Raw genomic sequence first — 18,789 nt, 5'->3', positions numbered from 1 at the left:
GAATTTTACTACAAGTAAAGAAAAATTTGATGAAGAACAAACTAGTTATGTTTATAATCTGATATGTTTTGTTAATAAATTGAACAAACTAAACCAAAGCCCAACCATAGTGCAGTTAATAATATATTAGTAGTTTGAAATAAATCTTACTATAGTGCCTTTATTAAAGTAATTTTTTTATCGTAGATTTATATTCTGAAAGTGATTTTAACAATAAATTTAAACATTTTTAAACAAATTAAACAGATTCAAACAAAACAAAATGATTTACGGTTGTAAGAGAATTTCAAACAAATATCCAAAACTAAAACCCGAAATGGTAAATGATACCCATCACCTAGCAACACCATCTTTACTTGATAGGACTTATACAGCAATGAAAGTGGAAAGCTAATGAGCAATATTGCACGAGCCCTTAATCTTATGTCGGAACAAAAATGATGGTATCATCACCAACATTTTCTCCTTGATCGAGCACAGCAAATGGCGAGTAGATCGAGGGGTTCTCAAAATTCATTATCAAAGGTTCCAAAGGATTGCCATTTTCCGAAAATTAAAATCTTAAGCCTATTAATACGAATTAAAGAAAACATAAGAAAAAATGATATGGGTCCCATGCATGGGCTTGACAAGTCATCCTCATTGTCATCATCATACTTATCTAAAAAATCCAAAAACCTAACAACAACGAAAAAGAAAGAGAACTCAACCATATTGGTAGAGTCATGATTCCCTACATGATGATAACGACAATAACATTGCATTTTTAAATAAATCATGTGGATACCATAAAGTTTAGGTTTAAATTCATGATAATAAGATGGTATGGTGGTGGTAAAGAGAGTTATGAGATATTGATCATGCTCTCCATATACCATGACATAACTATGGTGGCGATGATGTGAAGGTGACGTTCGATTCCAAGAAGCCTGTCTTGGTTAAGACAGCATTTCTTGTTTTGCTGAGATCTCTTCCTTTGAGTGTTCTTCCAATTCCTTCACACATGGAGAAAGATGAGATCTGCGTTCTTGCAAGTCTTTTTGCCACCAGTTCATGTGGAGGAACCATTGAGTCTTCATCATCATCTTCATCATGAGTGGCCCACGAATGCAAATGGTTGCTTCTGGTGCTCTTCTTCGTATTCCCATAAATCTTGGACCAGTCAGGAACATTCATTGGAGCAGATGACTGTTTTTCCCCCCAGACCTCCTTGCCCTTAGGAATATACCTTGCAGAAGATGAAGAAGCGGCTGAGAAGAGATTGCTACTTTTGGAAATTCTCATTTGAGGACCTTGAGTTTCCTTTTCTCTCAAAACTGACCACACATCTTCTTCTTGAAACTCTTCTCCCCCTTCCATTGTCACTCAAGAAAACCCTACTGAATTTCTTCTTCTAGCTGCAACTAAGTGGTATTCTTCCTCCTGAATCAATGAGAATACTCCAACATTTTATCTTAAAACCAAAAGAAAGAACAAATAGAGATAGAAAGAGAGAGAGAGAGACAGTATTAAATTACCTGAGAGAAGCAGAGGAAGATTCAGTGTGTGATGTATAAAAATGTGAACCATAAACAACATTAAACAATCTCTCTTTGCTGGCAAATGAGAGACATATAGGCATTGATTGCTTCAAGGGAATCAAAAGCCTCCACAATAGGCAGAGGATTCATAAAGATCCAAAACTGTAATAATTTCGTACTTTTTCGGGGTGCCATAACTATGAATTAAATATATAATAAATAAAATAATTAAAAGGTTTAGATCATAGAGGAGTGGTAGCCTTTGGTACTATTTCTACTAAGACATGCCAAAATTATTGATAGAGTCTGATTCATGCAAGAAGACAAAAAAACTGTACTATATGAAAAGACTTGCTTTATCTCAATCTTTTTCCTAACCCACATTGTACTCTCTAATCTTTTTTAGCTATACAGATTTTGTTAGGAATTAAAGAGGAAATATCAAATAAGTAAAAATTCTCTCCAAAAAGAACTTGTGAGCATTCTATATTATCCTTTTTTAGAATCTTCGCTTAATTGTTTCTTTTAAACTAAATTTATAAGAGCAGGATTATCGCCGGTTACAAGAGGGGGTTTTAAGTGGTAGAGTCCATTTTTTGTGTTAAAAACGGTAATAGAAGAAATGAAATAAGGATCGATTTTGGTATATTTCTTGCACTGTTCGCGGGCTCCACTGACACGCGGCGGTCCGCGATTGATGCGCATTTTAATTTAATTTTATCTTTTTAATCAGCAAAAAAAAAAAAATTGTTAGTCTATCCAATCAAACGTTTCGTGGGTCTCCTCACAAGGCATGTTATTCGAAAGCACGATGTATGGAAAAGTGTAGTTTAAATATAAGCAGGGCAGGCTTAGGGCATGGGGCAAGGGGCATGGGCTCCGGAGCCCAAACAGCTTTTAACAAAAATAGTATTAAAGAGGAGCCCAAAATTTTAAAAATAACTAAAATATCTTTTTGCCTTGAGCCGACCGTGAATATAAGACCTCTAAATTGTGAAAGTTTCTTATTTAACCTCTCCAATTTTAAAAGATATATATGTACCCTAACTTGTAAAGGACCTCGAGCCTAACTTAAGAAAAAACCTCAAAGAACTTAACCGTTTGACCCAAAAAAAATATTGTTCCTTGCAAAGCTCATGACTTCATGTACATTGAAAGTGTAGAAACTGTGAAATTAGAATGATATGTTGGAACATATGAGGCTTTAACCGTTTGGCTGTAGATTCGAGTTGGACGATGGCTTTTTTAGTGGATGAGTTTTGAGTTGTAACATGAAATTATCAATCTACAAGAGAAGAATAAAAGTGCAGAATGTGTTGAACATGAGACGGCATTGAAACCTCTTTCTCGATCGGCTGCATGTGACGATGGTTCTAGCTATACTCTTTTGAGTTATTCACTCCAATCACACTAGTGACATGCTGACATAGTTCAAATGACTACATCAATTTGGGTCTATTTTTTATTTTTTTAGCAACCATTTTTCTTTCATAAATTAAAAATTGGGCTAGGCCCAAGAGGAATTTATATTACAAAGAGTAGCTTTTGCCAATAGGTCCGCTGGCCCATTAAGTTCTCTTAGGGTAAAAGAAAAGAAGCAGAAATTAAACAGAAATGATAGAACTCCGGTATCCGATAGAACTCCATGGAGGATCTTCGGTTGACGATCGAAGTGATGGCTCGGACGAGCATAAGAGAATCTGATCGAAGCCAGATTTAGGAGTAGCCAAGATGAATGTCGTGTTGAAGAGCAGACCGGATCGCTAGGGCTTCAGCCAAGAGAGCCACTACACTTTCAATTTGGGTTTATTTATATGGGCTTCGTTCAGTCTCATTTAATGTTGATTCTTTATTACATTAACTTGTGGGCTTTTCGTTTGAAACAGAAACTGGATCTGAGAAGATCTGTAAAACACACTATTTTATAATCTCCTACATTTAATAGAACGATTTTTATATTAGGAAAAAACAAATGCAGGATTTAAAGTGGTAATAAAAGCTGAATAAATTATAAATATATAAACAAATCTCATTTTCATTCAGTACTTTTTTAAATATTTAGTTTCATGTTTTTTTTTTTTTTGACTAATGGCTTTCATATTGAAATTGCAGAAAAAATACAAAAGAGTTTCAAGCCCAAAGGCTATAGTTAAACGGCCCAAAGCCAATAGAAAACAACCCCATAAAAATAATCTAATAGTTAAAAACAAACCCAATAGTTAAAGATCAGATACAACCACACTTATGGCCCAAGTGTGGATGTTGATGGTGGAAACAACTTCGATCAGTCCGTAGAGAGAGAGTCAATCAGATGGGAGCCAGATTTGCATAAGTTTCGACGCCAGAAGGGGATTGTGATCACGATGACTCAAAAACTTATCTCTAATTTGTCTGTCGAGAAGACGAAACAGAGCATCCACCGTGCGGTAAGAGTTTCGATGTAGTCTATTGTTCCTTTCACTCCAAATCCAATAAACGGTTGATTGCCATCCCAACAAGGTAACCCTTCTCACATATTTGTTGCCTGATAGTGATTGTAGTTGAGTGAGGCAGTGATCCCAACGTCTATCGTAGACAAGTCTACATCTTTGCGCCACTAATGTCCATAGACTCCACGCAAAAGGGCACAGAAAATAAAGATGGTCCCGAGACTCATCAGCCATGTTGCAGAGAAGACAGTTAGAGTCTGTTTGCAGGCCCCATCGGAGGAGGCGATCACGAGTTGGACATCGGTCAAGAGCAAAGAGCCAAGTGAGAAAACTATGTTTAGGGACACCACCTTTGATCCACACCAATTTTGTCCATGGTAATGTTTGAGTCTCCCCCTTCAGCTTAGTATAGACATCTCCAGTCACAAACTTAGTTAGAGGTTTATCTTCCAGCACCCATTCATAACGGTCTTTTCCTGCAGTTAATGTGAGTTCAGTAAGATAAACTTGGAGGTTTAGAAGTTCTTCTGAACGAGCAGGAGGGAGCAGCCAGTTTCCATCCTCATTGATCTCTGAAAGAGTAGCTGTCGCTGGAATGCCTAACCTTGACGTCGAATTTCTAAGGAGATATGTCTGTAGGGAGCCAAATGAAGACCAATTATCAGTCCAAAACCGACAATCAGTCCCATCTCCCACACGCAATTTTATCCAGGTAAACACCTCTCCTCGTAGCTTTAGGAGTTTGTTATCCAGCCATGAGTTCGTAGGGCTTTTCTTTGCTGTCCAAAAGTTGTTAATACACCCGTTTAGCACCTCATTTCTGTACCATGCGACCCAAACTGAACCTGATTGGAAGAATAGTAGCCAGATGAGCTTTAAACAACATGCCTTGTTCCAAATTCCCAAATCTTTGATGCCTAGTCCTCCCTCTTTCTTAGTCTTAGTAACCATCTCCCAAGATACCCTAGCGTTATGGACTCCTTCTAAGTTTCTTTGCCACAGGAAGTGACCACATATAGAGTTGATACGCCGGATGCATTCTTTAGGAAGGATGAATGTTGAGCACCAAAAGTTATTAATGCCCGCTATGACAGTCTTAATGAGTAACAGTCGTCCTGCAAAGGATAGAGTTTTTGCACTCCAAGAAGTCATCTTTCCTTTTATTTGATGCAGGAGGACCTCACAGTTAGCCAGGGAGAGTTTTTTCGAACTTAGTGGGACTCCTAAGTAACGAACCGGGAGGGATCCTTGTTGCATTCCAGTGGAGACTTTGATGGCATCTAATTCTTGTTGAGTAAGGCCCGAGGCAAAGAAGGAGGACTTCTCTATACTAACCGCCAACCCAGACCGCATCTCAAACTCCTTAAGGACCTGGAGGACATTCTGCACTGATTCTATAGAACCGTCAATGAATATAAGGAGGTCGTCAGCGAAGCAAAGGTGGGTGAGCTTGGAAGTAGCACACTTGTGATGATACTTAATCTTTAGGTCCGCAGCGGCTTTGTTCAGCATAACGGAGAGGATGTTCATCGCTACCACAAAGAGATAAGGAGAAAGAGGATCACCCTGCCTTAAGCCCCGCTTCCCTTTAAAGTAACCTTGAACCCGACCGTTGTATCCTATCATGAAGTTAGTAGTGCAGACACATTTCCTTAGCCAGCCAGTTAGAATTTCTGGAACCCCTAGCCCCTGCAAACAGTTGAAAAGGAACTCCCAAGAGAGAGTATCAAAAGCCTTTGCAATGTCAACCTTTATGGTAATCCTTTTAGGACCATGTCTCTTGTGATATCCGTTGACCAGTTCACCCGCAAGAACAGTGTTCTCGAGAAGAAGTCTGTCTTTGACAAATGCGGTCTGATTTGGAACAATGATGGAGGACAAGACCGGCTTCAGACGACGTACCAGTAGCCTAGAGATCACTTTGTATATAGTGTTTAGGCAAGCAATTGGCCGATAGTCGGTGATGAAGGAAGCACCCAGCCTCTTGGGCACTAGAGACAAGATAGCTGAGTTTGTTGTGGCTGGAAGGAAAGAGTTGAGGAAGAAATCAGTGATAGAACAGACAACCTCATCACCCAGTAGAGACCAAGTAGCCTTGAAAAATCCAGAGGTCAGACCATCCGGCCCGGGGGCCTTATTTGGGTTGAGTTTGAACATAACCTTAGTGATCTCAGTGCTTGAAGGGATAGAGGTCATTGAGGCAGTTAAGCGTTGAGGGAACACAAAACCAGTCAGGTCAGAGAACCAAGAAGGATGCAAAGTGAGCAGGAGTGGGTGAAGCGTTTCAGGACCGAGGATACTCTGAAAGTGTTTTATGGCGAGGTGACTCATGAGCAGAGGATCAGAGATGAAGATTCCTGAGGACAGTTGGAATGTACGAATGGAGTTGTAGCTGACTCTAGTTTGAAATACTCTGAAAAAATATGCAGTGTTCTGGTCTCCCTCTTTAAGCCAGTTAACCCTTGATTTTTGGCGAAAGTAGGATTCTTCAATCTGGCGCAAGAACAACCATTTTTGAAGTGCTTCCCTCTCCTGCAACAGGTTAGTTTCAGTAGGAGCTTCCAATGCTTTCACCTGTACAACTTGTAACAAACAGTTAGCCTCACTAACCCTCATCTGAATATTTGAAAAAATTTCTGTATTTAAGTTTTTTAGCACTCCTTTTAAGCTCTTGAGTTTCCAACACAGTTTGCCTTCCATTCTCTGCAAAAGACACTGGGGCAAGCCTCGTGAGGGACTTATCCTCTAATCTTCTGATTTTTTCAACTAGGGAAGGAGTCTGCTGAGTAGAGGAATTTTGTGGCATTTGCTGAACAAAAGATTTTTGTGGCTCTTGCTGAGCTGCAGGAGACACATTAACAGTAGGAGGAGGAGTAACAGAAGCTGGAAGAGGAGCTTCTGCCATCAAAATATCTGAGGTTTCAGTTTGTTCAGGTTGAGTAGTACGGGTGGAGGTTTCTTCAGAAGGAGGAGAGTGGGTGGAGATTTGACTCGGAGGGGATGCGGCTCGGTTGGTTTGGAGGGGGGAAGATTTTTTTTGGTTTTAGAATTGTGAATTGTTGGGGAGAAGTTTTCTCAGATCCAGAAGCAACTGAACCAGTTTTGCCTTCAGATCCAATAATCTTAGGCTTAAGAGTTGACTTAGCTTCAGCAGAGCCAACGGTAGAGGTAGAAGTTCCTTTGACAGAAACAACAGTTTTGGGGGAAGAATTACGGGCAAGGATGGTTTTGGTGGAAGAGGGAGAAAGTGGAGGGTATTGGCCAAGGTCAGGAGGGTCGGGGGGAAGAGGAGGGATGGGGTTCTGGTCATCACCAGCGGCGAGAGACGGAGGGGATAGGGCGGAAGCACGGCGGGGCGTCAACCAAGGGTTTGACATGGGGAACCGATTTTAGATTACTTATTTAGTTTCATGTTGATGTGCATTTTTTCTGTGTTAGTGTAAGATTATCATTGTGTGATGTTGGGTTTGAATACAAATGTGTCCTGCAAATATAGGTTTGTTCATATGTATGTCCATTATATAATTATTCACTCCTTCTATTCCTTAAATATAAAACAAACGAAAACAAAAATTACTGCAATCCCAAGTCAATTAAATTAAGTCTCCATTCAACATAACCTACTTTTTGTAAAGTTCTACGAGAAAAATGATGAGGCTGCAGCCAGGATGAAGCTTCCTGAGAAGATTGATCTCTTTGCTGTGAAATTTCAAGTGTGACCTCATCAATTTTGATGTAGAGACATTGATATCGATCACTACTTTCCTTGAAGATGCTTCTGTTCTTCCTTTGCCTTTTTCCTTCTTTGAATAGAATGGTAGAGCATTCAACCTTGACCGGTGAAATTATTTTCCACAAAGTCTCTCTCAGTCCCCCGATGGAGTCAACGTTTTATGTCGCTTTGTTCAATTACACAAAAAGCGTAATTGCTTCACAAATCTCTGTACCAAGCTCACTGATCCTTTCTCCACTACCACACAAATGGATTTATCTATTTTCCTTAACATGGTTGCTGCTGCAATAGGCTTCTTCTTCATTTTACGAAAAATCAGATCCCATCAAGAAAACAAAGAATTCGATTTGTCTTCTTTGTCTACTTCATCACCACCATCTTCTTTAACTATTTTGTCAGTTCCTCGATCTGTCTATTGGTCTTCTTTGTCTCCATCATCACCACCATCTTCTTTATCTATTTCATCAGCTCCTCGACCTTCTTCCTCTCAAGTCTGGATACACGATGTCTTTCTGAGCTTCCGGGGGGAAGATGTCCGCAATAACTTTCTTAGTCACATTCAAAAGGAGTTTAAAAGAAAGGGAATCACATATTTCAACGATGATGGGATCAAGAGAGGAGAATCCATCGCTCCCGAACTCATACGGGGGATTAGAGGATCTAAGATTGTGATCGTCTTGCTCTCAAGGAACTATGGTTCTTCAAAGTGGTGTCTTGAGGAGTTGGTGGAGATCATGAAGTGCAGGGAAGAGCTGAAGCAAACTGTGATGGCTATTTTCTGTAAAGTAGATCCATCTGATGTAAAGAAGCTGACCGGAGACTTTGGCAAGGTTTTCAGAAAAACGTGTGAGGGTCAAGCTAAGGAGGACATTTGGAGATGGAAACAAGCTTTGGAGAAGGTGGCCACAATAGCTGGTTACCATCCAAGCAACTGGTTTTGTCCCCATGCTTTTTACTTGCTATCTTTTACATACATCCAAAATATAATATGTATTGAGAAATACAAAATTCAAAGAAAAAAAAACAGTTTCGATATAACATGATTTAATAAATGGTTTCAAAAACATCACAGAGGTTATGTTTACGAGTGATCTCCTTCTAAAATTATAGAAGCGTAAGAAGTTATTGCATTTTTAAAAAAAAATTAGGGTATCGGTGATAATTTAAGAAAACAAAATGTGAAATGTTTTAAGTTAACAAAATGTGAAAGTTTGTTAGTTCGTTTTTTATTGAAAGTTTGTTATATATGTACAAATAATTTGCTTAATTTTTATACAACTTTAAATAAAAAAAACCTTGATCATTTATTTGTCAATTTTGTTTTTGATTATGAAATGTAAATTTTCAAATGATGTCTTCATCTTTGTGTATTATCTTTTCTCTTGTTAGGGATGATGAAGCATCAATGGTCGAAGAAATCGCCACTAATGTTTCGAATGACCTAATTAATTTTGTGATATCAAGTGATTTCGAAGGTTTTGCTGGGATGGAAGCTCATATGCAAAAGATGGAGCCGTTCTTACTCTTAGGCTCCAATGAAGTGAGGATAATAGGGATTTGGGGTCCTTCTGGAATTGGTAAGAGCACCATCGCCAGAGTTCTATTTAGCCAGCACTCTCATGAGTTCCAGCTTAGTGTCTTCATGGAGAATATCAAAAGACGTTGTCCAAGACCTTGTTCTGATGAATATAGCGCGAAACTGAAATTACAGGAAGAGTTCTTATCTAAAATAATCAACCAGGAGGATGTCAAGATTCATCATTTAGGAGTTGCGCCAGACAGGTTAAAAGACAAGAGAGTGCTTGTCGTTCTCGATGATGTAGACCATTTAATGCAACTAGATGCCATGGCAAAAGACCATAGCTGGTTTGGTCCTGGAAGTCGGATTATTGTCACAACACAAGATAAAAAAATCTTGACTGCACATGGGATTAACCATATTTACAAGGTTGAGTATCCAGGTTTCAGTGATGCTTTTGAAATCTTCTGCATGTATGCTTTTGGTCAAAAGTCCCCATACGATGGCTTCGAGAAACTTGCTTGGGAAGTTAAAGAATTTGCCGGTAATCTCCCTCTGGGACTAAAGGTAATGGGATCATATTTCAAAGGAATGCTCAAGCATGAGTGGGAAGAGGAACTACCAAGGTTAAGTGCTAGACTTGATGGAGAAATAGAAAGTAGTTTAAAGTTACGTTATGATGCCTTATCTGTTGATACTCAAGATTTATTTCTTCACTTAGCTTGCTTTTTCAACAATGAGCGGATTGAGAAAGTGGAAGAGTATCTTGCAAGGAATATTGTCGGTGTGAAAGGTCAGCTCCGTGTCTTAGCTGAGAAATCTTTCATATCCATTGTTGGGGGATATATAAAGATCCATGATTTGCTTGCACGTTTGGGTAGAGAAATTGTTCGTAAACAATCCATTCACGAACCTGGGCAGCGTCAGTTTTTGGCTGATGTTGGAGATATATGCCAAGTACTACAAAATGATACACTAGTAAGTTTTTCCTATTAGTCATTCAATGCGTTTCTCCCTACACAATTTTATAGGAAAATCATTGGGTTCTTTTGCAGGGTAGTCGAAGTGTTATAGGCATAGATTTGAAGCTTTTAGAGTTGGAGACAGAGTTGAAAATAAGTGAAAGGGCCTTTGAAAGAATGTCCAATGTTCAATTCTTAAGACTTTTGCATTCTGATTCTGATTCTGATTCTGGTTCTGACTATGGACGTCCCAAACAGACATGTCATCACAGCATAGATCTAATGACATGTCTGCCTCCAAATCTTAAACTTTTGCATTGGGATTTTTTTCCGATGACATGTCTGCCTTCTAATTTTATTTCGGAGTTCCTGGTGGAAATAGCCTTGCGTAAAAGCAACTATCTTGAGAAATTGTGGGAAGGAAATAAAGTAAGTAAACATATTTATATATCTAAGACTTTGTGTTACTTCAGTATTATTGGACTGTCTTCTTTTTATTGATGTTTTTCTTTTCTGTACAGACGATTAGAAATCTCAAATGGATGTATTTGTCGGATTCCAAAAATCTAAAGGAGCTTCCTGATCTCTCAACTGCCACTAGTCTCCAAGAATTGAATCTTCATGGTTGCTCAAATCTAGCGGAGCTCCCTTTTTCTATTGGAAATGTTATCAGTCTCCGAAGATTAAATCTTAGTCATTGTTCAAGTCTAGTAAGGATCCCCTCTTTTATTTGGAATCTAATTAATCTTGGAAGATTGGATATTAGTCATTGCTCAAGTCTAGTGAGACTTCCATCTTCTTCTGGGAATGCTATAATTAAACTCAAAGTATTAAAACTTCATGGATGTACAAGTCTGATGGAACTCCCCTCTTCTATGGAAAATGCCACTGATCTCGAGGAATTGAATCTCACGGGATGCTTACGTCTAGCTAAGCTCCCATCCTCTATTGGTAATCTCAAGAAATTGTATCTCAAAGATTGCTCAAGTTTGGTGGAGCTTCCATCTTCTGTTAGAAATTCCATTAATCTCAAGGATTTTACTTTTAATGGTTGCTCAAATCTTGTGGAGCTCCCTTTCTATCTTGGTAATGCCACTGATCTCAAAAAAATTGATTTGAGTGGATGCTCAAGTCTACAGGAGCTTCCCTCTTCTATTGGAAATATGACTAATCTCATGCATCTGTATCTCGATGAATGCTCAAGTCTACTGGAGCTCCCCTCTTCTATTGGAAATATGACTAGTCTCTTGTATTTGTATCTCAATGAATGCTCAAGTCTGGTGGAACTCCCGTCTTCTATTGGAAATATAAATAATCTCATGAAGTTACATCTTAATGGATGCTCAAGTCTTGTGGAACTCCCATCTTCTATTGGAAATATGAATAATCTCGGGAACTTGTACCTTAATGGATGCTCAAGTCTTGTGGAACTCCCATCTTCTATTGGAAATATAAATCATCTCAGGAAGTTGTCTCTTAATGGATGCTCAAGTCTTGTGGAACTCCCATCTTCTATTGGACATATGAATCATCTCAGGAAGTTGTATCTCGAAAGATGCTCAAAGCTAAGGGCCCTTCCCATCAACATCAACATGAAATCTCTTGGTAAACTTTTTCTCACTGACTGCTCGTCATTGAAATGCGTTCCGGAGATTTCCACAAACATCAGCGTTCTAAAGCTCACTGGAACTTCAATAGAAGAATTACCTCGATCAATAATGTCATGGCCTCGTCTTCGTGAGTTACACTTGAGCGACACAAGAATACAAGAAATTGCTCCATGGGTCAAGGAAAGGTCTAGTCTACGTGAACTTGTAATCAAGGGATGCACGAAGCTGGTTTCTCTTCCGCAGCTTCCGGACTCCTTAAAGTTCCTCGTCGCAGACAATTGTGGGTCCCTCGAGAGACTGGATTGCTCTTTTTACAAGACAAAGTTTCATGGGCTCAGCTTTGTTAACTGCTTTGGACTGAATCAAGAAGCAAGAGAGATTATCATCAACACATGGACAAGAGACTTTGCAATTTTTCCAGGAGAAACAGTGCCTACATATTTCAATTACCGAGCCACCAGGAGTTCCCTGTCAATGACGTGGAATGGATTAGATACACAGTACTTTCCTACATCCTTAAGATTTAAAGCTTGCCTCTTGCTGGTTTATAAGGGTGACGTTGATGCTGATGATTGGTGCTGGCCTGATATATCATATTGCATCAAGGACAAACTGAATAGTGTTAAATCTGGTTACGCAGCTTATGCTGATTTATGGCACCGCTCTTCTCCAACTTCAAAGGAGCATCTGCTGGTATTCAAAATTGAAGAAAAAGTGGGCTCCCCCGAATTAGCCTTTGAGTTCAGATCCCATGACAAAAATTGGGAGATTGAGGAATGCGGGCTACGTCCCATGGAAAGTTGGAAACAATTGCTTTGGAATCCTTGGTTTGTTCATGGAAGCTGAGAAAAAAAACAAATCACATTTTCAATAATAACTTGTAACAAAAAAAAAATGTTCCTTACAAGATCTTTAGCACTCTCAGATATAGAAGGCCATGGTTGGCTCTCAAAAATCAATTTCTCCTTTTATAATCTCATCAAATATTCCCTTCTCAGTTTCTACATTGTAACAAAAACAGGATCATAAAACATATAAATTACATAGTTAAATGGATAAAACAATCAAATAATATGTTAGCTTTACATTACCTGCCTAAAAAGGAAAGAAAGATGAATAGAATAATCCCTGCACTCCAGTTACTAACCTCCTTCCTGTAACTTCGTCTTGTTAGCTTCCTCTTGAGTATTGATTTGCATGCGTATGTGTTCCCTGTTGAATTCTCGTTGCAAGTGTAGGTTATACCGAACTGGCCTCGACCTAGCTAGTTCAAACGACCTAATGTGGAGTTTCTTGATTTCTTTAAAGGTTTTGCCAAGAAGTGTCTCTGTTTCTCGAAGATCGATGGATTTCAATGGTGTTAAAACCTGCTTCTCTTAGATTTGCTGATTAACGGGTTTGGATTCTTGTTGTTGCGGTGGGTGGTGATTGTTGGGTTCCTCTTTCCCCAACAGTGATGATGATGATTCGTCTGAGTCGTAGTGGGAGAGAAGAGAGAAGATACTTGTATTTTCCGTTAATATTCAGCAGTAATTAATGGTGATATTCCATTTTCAAGCATCTTGATGCTTCAAAAGTTCAAATAAACGACATTATAATAAACTTTAAATTTAGAAATAGCTGTAACGTATGTATGATCTTATTCTTTGTGTGTGCAAATGCATGCCAACAATTTACAAATAGACTATTATCTGTCTCCAACATTAGCCCTGTTCTAGAAAAATATCCTTAACAGAAAACAAAATAATCATGGAAGAAGTAGAAATAGGCGCCAGAAACGATCGCCGGTGCTATCCAAGGTTTCTCTAATGGACGCCATTATTTTCAGTGTCATCTTATGTGTGTAATATGTCTTTCGCGTCTTAATCAAGCAACACTGTTTAGGCACTGTTCATTTTATTTACCACAAAGTCTCTCTCAGTCAACGGAGTCAACTTTATATGTCGCTTTGTTCAATAAAAAGCATCTTTGTTTCACTCATTGCTCCACAAATCTCTGTAGCAAGCTCATTGATCCGTGTCTCCAGCACACAAATGGATTTCTCTCTTTTCCTTAACATCGTTGCTGCTGCAATCGGCTTCTTCTTGATTTTTCGAAAACTCAGATCCCATCATGAAAACGAAGAATCTGATTCTTCCTCTTTGTCTACTTCATCAACTCCATCTGCTTTGTCTCCTTCATCGGCTTCTTCATCTTCTTCCTCTCACGTCTGGTTACACGATGTCTTTCCGAGCTTCCGTGGGGAAGATGTCCGCAAAAACTTTCTTAGTCACATTAAAAAGGAGTTTAAGAGAAAGACAATCACATTTTTCAACGATAATGGGATCGAGAGAGGAGAGTCCATCGCTCCTGAACTCATACGGGGGATTAGAGGATCTAACATTGCCATCGTCCTGCTTTCGAGGAACTACGCTTCTTCTAAGTGGTGTCTTGAGGAGTTGGTGGAGATTATGAAGTGCAGGGAGGAGCTGGGTCAAACTGTGATTGCTATTTTCTATACAGTTGATCCATCTGATGTAAAGAAGCTGACCGGTGACTTTGGTAAGGTTTTCAGAAAAACTTGTAAGGGCAAAGCTAAGGAGGAGATTAGGAGGTGGAAACAAGCTTTGGAGAAGGTGGCCATAATAGCTGGTTACCATTTATCCAACTGGTTTGTCCGCTTAACTTTTACTTGCTATCTTTCAAACACATCCTACATATGATACGTATATAAAAATACTCAAACTACGAAACAAAAATAAACAAAATTTTCAAAAATATGACAGAGGTTAGGTTCACGAAAAGTCCATAAAAGTTTACTATGGTAGTCTCCTAAAATTTTAGAAACGTAATAAAGTTGTGGCGTTTTGAATTTTTGATGATTTCCGTTATAATTTTGGAACTAAAAAACGTAAGTTCTTTTATATTTCTAGTCACATGATGTGAAAGTTATACATGCTTAATTTTTATACCAAAATTAAAAATATAAAACTCTGTATCAATTTTGTCTTTGATTGTGTGTAGTAAATTTAATGGCTATATAATTGATGTATTCATCTATCCACTTTTTAGGGATGATGAAGCTACCGTGATCGAGGATATATCCACATATGTTTTAAACAAGCTGGTTAATTCTCCACAACCGAGTCATTTCGACAATCTAGTTGGGATGAGTACTCATATGATAAAACTGAAACTGTTGCTACGCCCAGGCTCCAATGAAGTGAGGATGATAGGGATTTGGGGTCCTTCTGGAATTGGTAAGAGCACCATCGCCAGAGTTCTATTCAGCCATTACTCTTGTGAGTTCCAATTTAGTGTCTTTATGGAGAATATTAAAAGACTTTGTCCAAGACCTTATTACGATGAGTACAGTGTGAAACTGCGACTACAAGAAGAGTTCCTGTCCCGAATAATCAACCAAAAAGATATCAAGATTCAGCAATTAGGAGTTGTGGAAGACAGGTTAAAAGACAAGAGAGTGCTTGCCATTCTTGATGACGTGGATCATTCGTTGCAAATAGATGCCATAGCGAAAGAAGCTAGGTGGTTTGGTCCTGGAAGTTGGATTATCCTCACAACGCAAGATAAAAGACTTTTAAGTGTACATGGGATTGACCATATTTACGAGGTGGAGTTTCCACCTGACGACGAGGCTCTTGAAATTTTCTGCATGAATGCTTTTGGTCAAAAATCTCCACATGATGGCTTCCAGAAACTTGCCTGGGAAGTTACAAGACTTGCAGGTAATCTCCCTCTGGGACTAAGGGTTATGGGATCTCATTTCAGACGAAGGCCCAAGCATGAATGGGAAGAGGAACTACCAAGGTTAAGAACTAGACTTGATGGAGAAATTGAACATACTTTAAAGTTCAGTTATGATGCCTTATGTGATGACAATCAGGCTATATTTCTTCACTTAGCATGCTTTCTCAAAGGCGAATCGCTTGAAACTGTGGAAAGGTGTCTTGAAAAGAATTTTGTTGGTGTGAAAGGTTGTCTTCGTGTTTTAGCTGAGAAATCTCTTATATCCTTCGAGCTGGGACGAATAAAGATGCATGATTTGCTAGCACTTTTGGGTAGAGAAATTGTTCGTAAACAATTCATTTATGAACCTGGCCAGCGCCAGTTTTTGGTTGATGCTGAAGATATATGCCAAGTACTACGTAACGATACACTAGTAAGTTTTCACATTTGCCGTTCACTGCACTTCTTCTCCCTACAAAATTTGATAAAATTTATATTTGTTTATGTATCTTTTTTTTTTTTGAACACACAAACTTTGCTTATGTTCTTTGGGTTCTTTTGCAGGGTAGTCGAAATGTTATAGGCATAGATTTGGACCTTTCGAATTTGGATTCGGGGTTGAAGATAAGTGACAGAGTTTTTGAAAGAATGTCCAATGTCGTCCAATTCTTAAGAATCAAATATGGATACGGGGTTGGAGATATATGCCAAGTACTACATAAAGATAAACTAGTAAGTTTTCACATTAGCCGTTGACTGCATTTCTCACTACAAAATTTGATAAAAATCATCTTTGCTTATGTATCTTTGGGTTCTTTTTCAGGATAGTCGAAATGTTATAGGCATAGATTTGGACCTTAGAAAGTTGGAGACGGAGTTGAAGATAATTGAAGGAGTTTTTAAAAGAATGTCAAATAACCAATTCGTAAGAATCAAAAATAGTTTTCACAGCATAGATCCCGTGACATGTCTGCCCTCAAATCCAAGAATTTTGCATTGGCATTTTTTTCCGATGACATGTCTGCCTTCTAATATTAATCTGGAGTTCCTGGTGGAAATAATCTTGATTGAAAGCAATTTCCTTGAGAAATTGTGGGAAGGAAATAAAGTAAGTAAAAATAATATTTGTACATTGTACGTCAGCTGAAAATATGATCTTTATATTTTTCTTAACGGAACGTCTTCTTTTATTGATGTTTTTCTTTTTCTTTTGAATCTTTTCCTTTACAGACGATTAGAAATCTGAAATTGATGAGGTTGAGTGGTTCCAAAAATCTAAAGGAGCTTCCTGATCTCTCAACTGCCACTAATCTGCAAAGCTTGGATCTTAATGGTTGCCCAAGTCTAACGAAGCTCCCCTATTCTATTGGAAATGCTATCAATCTCCGATATTTGGATCTTAGAAATTGCTCAAGTCTAGTGGACTTTCCCTCGTCTATGGAAAATGTCACTACTCTGGAGGAATTGCTTCTCACGGGATGCTCAAGTTTGGTGGAGCTTCCATCTTCTGTTAAAAATTCCTTTAATCTCATGGTTTTTATGTGTGGTGGTTGCTCAAATCTTGTGGAGCTCCCTCTGTATATTCCCGCCAGTTGCCACAAGGAAATTGATCTGAGAGGATGCTCAAGTCTACGGGAGCTCCCCTCTTCCATTGGGAATATGACTAGTCTTGAAGAGTTGAATCTTAATGGATGCTCAAGTCTTGTTGAGCTCCCCTCTTCCATTGGGGATTTAATCAGACTGAAGACGTTGAATCTTAATGGATGTTCAAGTCTGGTACAGGTCCCTTCCTCTATTGGAAATTTGACATATCTCATGAAGTTGGATCTTGGTGGATGTTCAAGTCTACAGGAGCTCCCTTCTTCTATGGGGAAAATGATTCACCTTTTCCGTTTGTATCTCAATGGATACTCAAATCTTGTGATGCCTCCCTTCTGTTCGAAATATGCTTTATCTCAGGAAGTTGTATCTCGAAAGACGCTCAAAGCTAACGGCCCTTCCGATCAACATCAACATGAAATATCTTGATGAACTTCTTCTCACTGACTGCTCGTCATTGGAAAGCTTTCCCGAGATTTCCACAAACATCAGTGTTCTAAAGCTCACTGGAACTTCAATAGAAGAAATCCCTCCATCGATCATGTCATGGCCTCATCTTTCTGAGTTACATATGTCATACTTCGAGAACCTCAAGAAATCTCAGCAAGCTTTACACCGCAACACGGACCTGCTTTTGAGCGATACAGGAATACAAGAAACTGCTCCATGGGACAAGGAAATTACTGATCTACGTCATCTTATAATCAAGGGATGCACGAAGAAAGTGTCTTTTCCACACGATTGTAAGTCCCTAAAGAGATTTCATTTCTCTATTTAGAAGAAGTGGTTTAATGTTCTCATCGTTATCAACTGCCTTAAACTGAATCAAGAAGCAAGAGACCTTATCATCAACACATGGACAAGAGACTTTGCAACTTTGCCCGGAGAAACAGTGCCTACATATTTCACGTACCAAGCCACCGGGAGTTCCCTGTCAATGAATTGGAATGGATTAGATACACACTACTTTCCTACATCCTTGAGATTTAAAGTTTGCCTCTTGCTGGTCTATAAGGGTGATGCTGGTTATGGGCGCTGCCCTGAAATATCTTATTGCATCAATGACAAACTCAATGGTGTTATACGTTATTTTCAGAGATGGGTCAAATTGCCTCCAACTTCAGAGGAGTATCTGTTCGTATTCGAAATTGAAAAAACTGTGAGTGCCCCCGAGTTAGTCTTTGAGTTCAGATCTAACAACAAATATTGGGAGATTAAAGAATGCGGGATACATCCTCTGGAAACCTTGGCTCGCTCATGTTAATGGAAGTTGTGAAAAAAAACAAATCGCATTTTCACTAATAACTTCTTTTTAAGAAAACCTTCCTTTCAAGTTGATTGTGCATCTTTTGCTGTATTTGTATAAGATTATCATTGTGCTATGTTGGGTTTCAGTAAAAATGTGTCGGCATATATATGTAAAATGCATGTATGTGCATAATCATAATAATGATGCATTCCTTTTCTATCGTAAATATCAAGCAAACAATTGCTATCATAATCTTTGTTGAAATCGATCAACAAAACAAAATCAAACCCGTTTCTCAACACTTCTACACAAGATTCTTGAGAAATGTTTGTTTGTCCTTTTCGATAAATCAATCAATAGACAGGAAGACGTTTTCCCTTGTTCTGGTTGTTCTGTACCACTTCCATGAGCTGTTTAACTTAAGCTTTAGAACCAGTCCGGT

General features: G+C 38.7%; 3 protein-coding genes and 1 pseudogene across 3 annotated transcripts; 2 read left to right on the top strand and 2 right to left on the bottom strand.

Moving 5' to 3' along the window:
- Nucleotides 1-530: 530 nt before the first annotated feature.
- Nucleotides 531-1,690, bottom strand: LOC106304675. Its single transcript, XM_013741071.1, has 2 exons — nt 1,518-1,690; nt 531-1,422 (listed from the first exon to the last, which is right to left on the bottom strand). The coding sequence occupies exon 2, from the start codon at nt 1,357-1,359 to the stop codon at nt 886-888; it is 474 nt and encodes a 157-aa protein (XP_013596525.1). The 5' UTR covers nt 1,360-1,422; nt 1,518-1,690; the 3' UTR covers nt 531-885.
- Nucleotides 1,691-3,823: 2,133 nt separating this feature from the next.
- LOC106303347 lies at nt 3,824-7,326 on the bottom strand. The gene is made up of 3 exons (XM_013739640.1): nt 7,047-7,326; nt 6,636-6,847; nt 3,824-6,565 (listed from the first exon to the last, which is right to left on the bottom strand). Exons 1-3 carry the CDS (start codon nt 7,324-7,326, stop codon nt 3,824-3,826), a joined length of 3,234 nt encoding a protein of 1,077 aa, XP_013595094.1.
- Nucleotides 7,327-7,488: 162 nt separating this feature from the next.
- LOC106307032 (disease resistance protein TAO1-like) lies at nt 7,489-12,776 on the top strand. The gene is made up of 4 exons (XM_013743868.1): nt 7,489-8,616; nt 9,072-10,179; nt 10,257-10,592; nt 10,685-12,776. Exons 1-4 carry the CDS (start codon nt 7,931-7,933, stop codon nt 12,617-12,619), a joined length of 4,065 nt encoding a protein of 1,354 aa, XP_013599322.1. The 5' UTR covers nt 7,489-7,930; the 3' UTR covers nt 12,620-12,776.
- A 967-nt stretch (nt 12,777-13,743) lies between these two features.
- On the top strand, nt 13,744-18,563 carry LOC106305946 (annotated as a pseudogene).
- The last annotated feature ends 226 nt before the right edge of the window (nt 18,564-18,789 follow it).

The sequence above is a fragment of the Brassica oleracea genome, chromosome C7 (assembly GCF_000695525.1).
Source record: "Brassica oleracea var. oleracea cultivar TO1000 chromosome C7, BOL, whole genome shotgun sequence".
NCBI classification, from domain to species: Eukaryota; Viridiplantae; Streptophyta; class Magnoliopsida; order Brassicales; family Brassicaceae; genus Brassica; species Brassica oleracea.
Note: the sequence above shows the minus strand (reverse complement) of the source record. Positions and strands in the feature narration are given on the sequence as shown.

Coding starts and splice junctions, on each gene's coding strand:
- LOC106304675 (XM_013741071.1), bottom strand. CDS start 1,359: ATGGAAGGGGGAGAAGAGTTTCAAGAAGAAGATGTGTGGTCAGTTTTG.
- LOC106303347 (XM_013739640.1), bottom strand. CDS start 7,326: ATGTCAAACCCTTGGTTGACGCCCCGCCGTGCTTCCGCCCTATCCCCT. Junction 6,848..7,046: donor TGGATCTGAAGGCAAAACTG/GTTCAGTTGCTT, acceptor TTTTGATGGCAG/AAGCTCCTCTTCCAGCTTCT. Junction 6,566..6,635: donor CAGAGAATGGAAGGCAAACT/GTGTTGGAAACT, acceptor TCAAATATTCAG/ATGAGGGTTAGTGAGGCTAA.
- LOC106307032 (XM_013743868.1), top strand. CDS start 7,931: ATGGATTTATCTATTTTCCTTAACATGGTTGCTGCTGCAATAGGCTTC. Junction 8,617..9,071: donor GGTTACCATCCAAGCAACTG/GTTTTGTCCCCA, acceptor TTCTCTTGTTAG/GGATGATGAAGCATCAATGG. Junction 10,593..10,684: donor AATTGTGGGAAGGAAATAAA/GTAAGTAAACAT, acceptor TTTTCTGTACAG/ACGATTAGAAATCTCAAATG.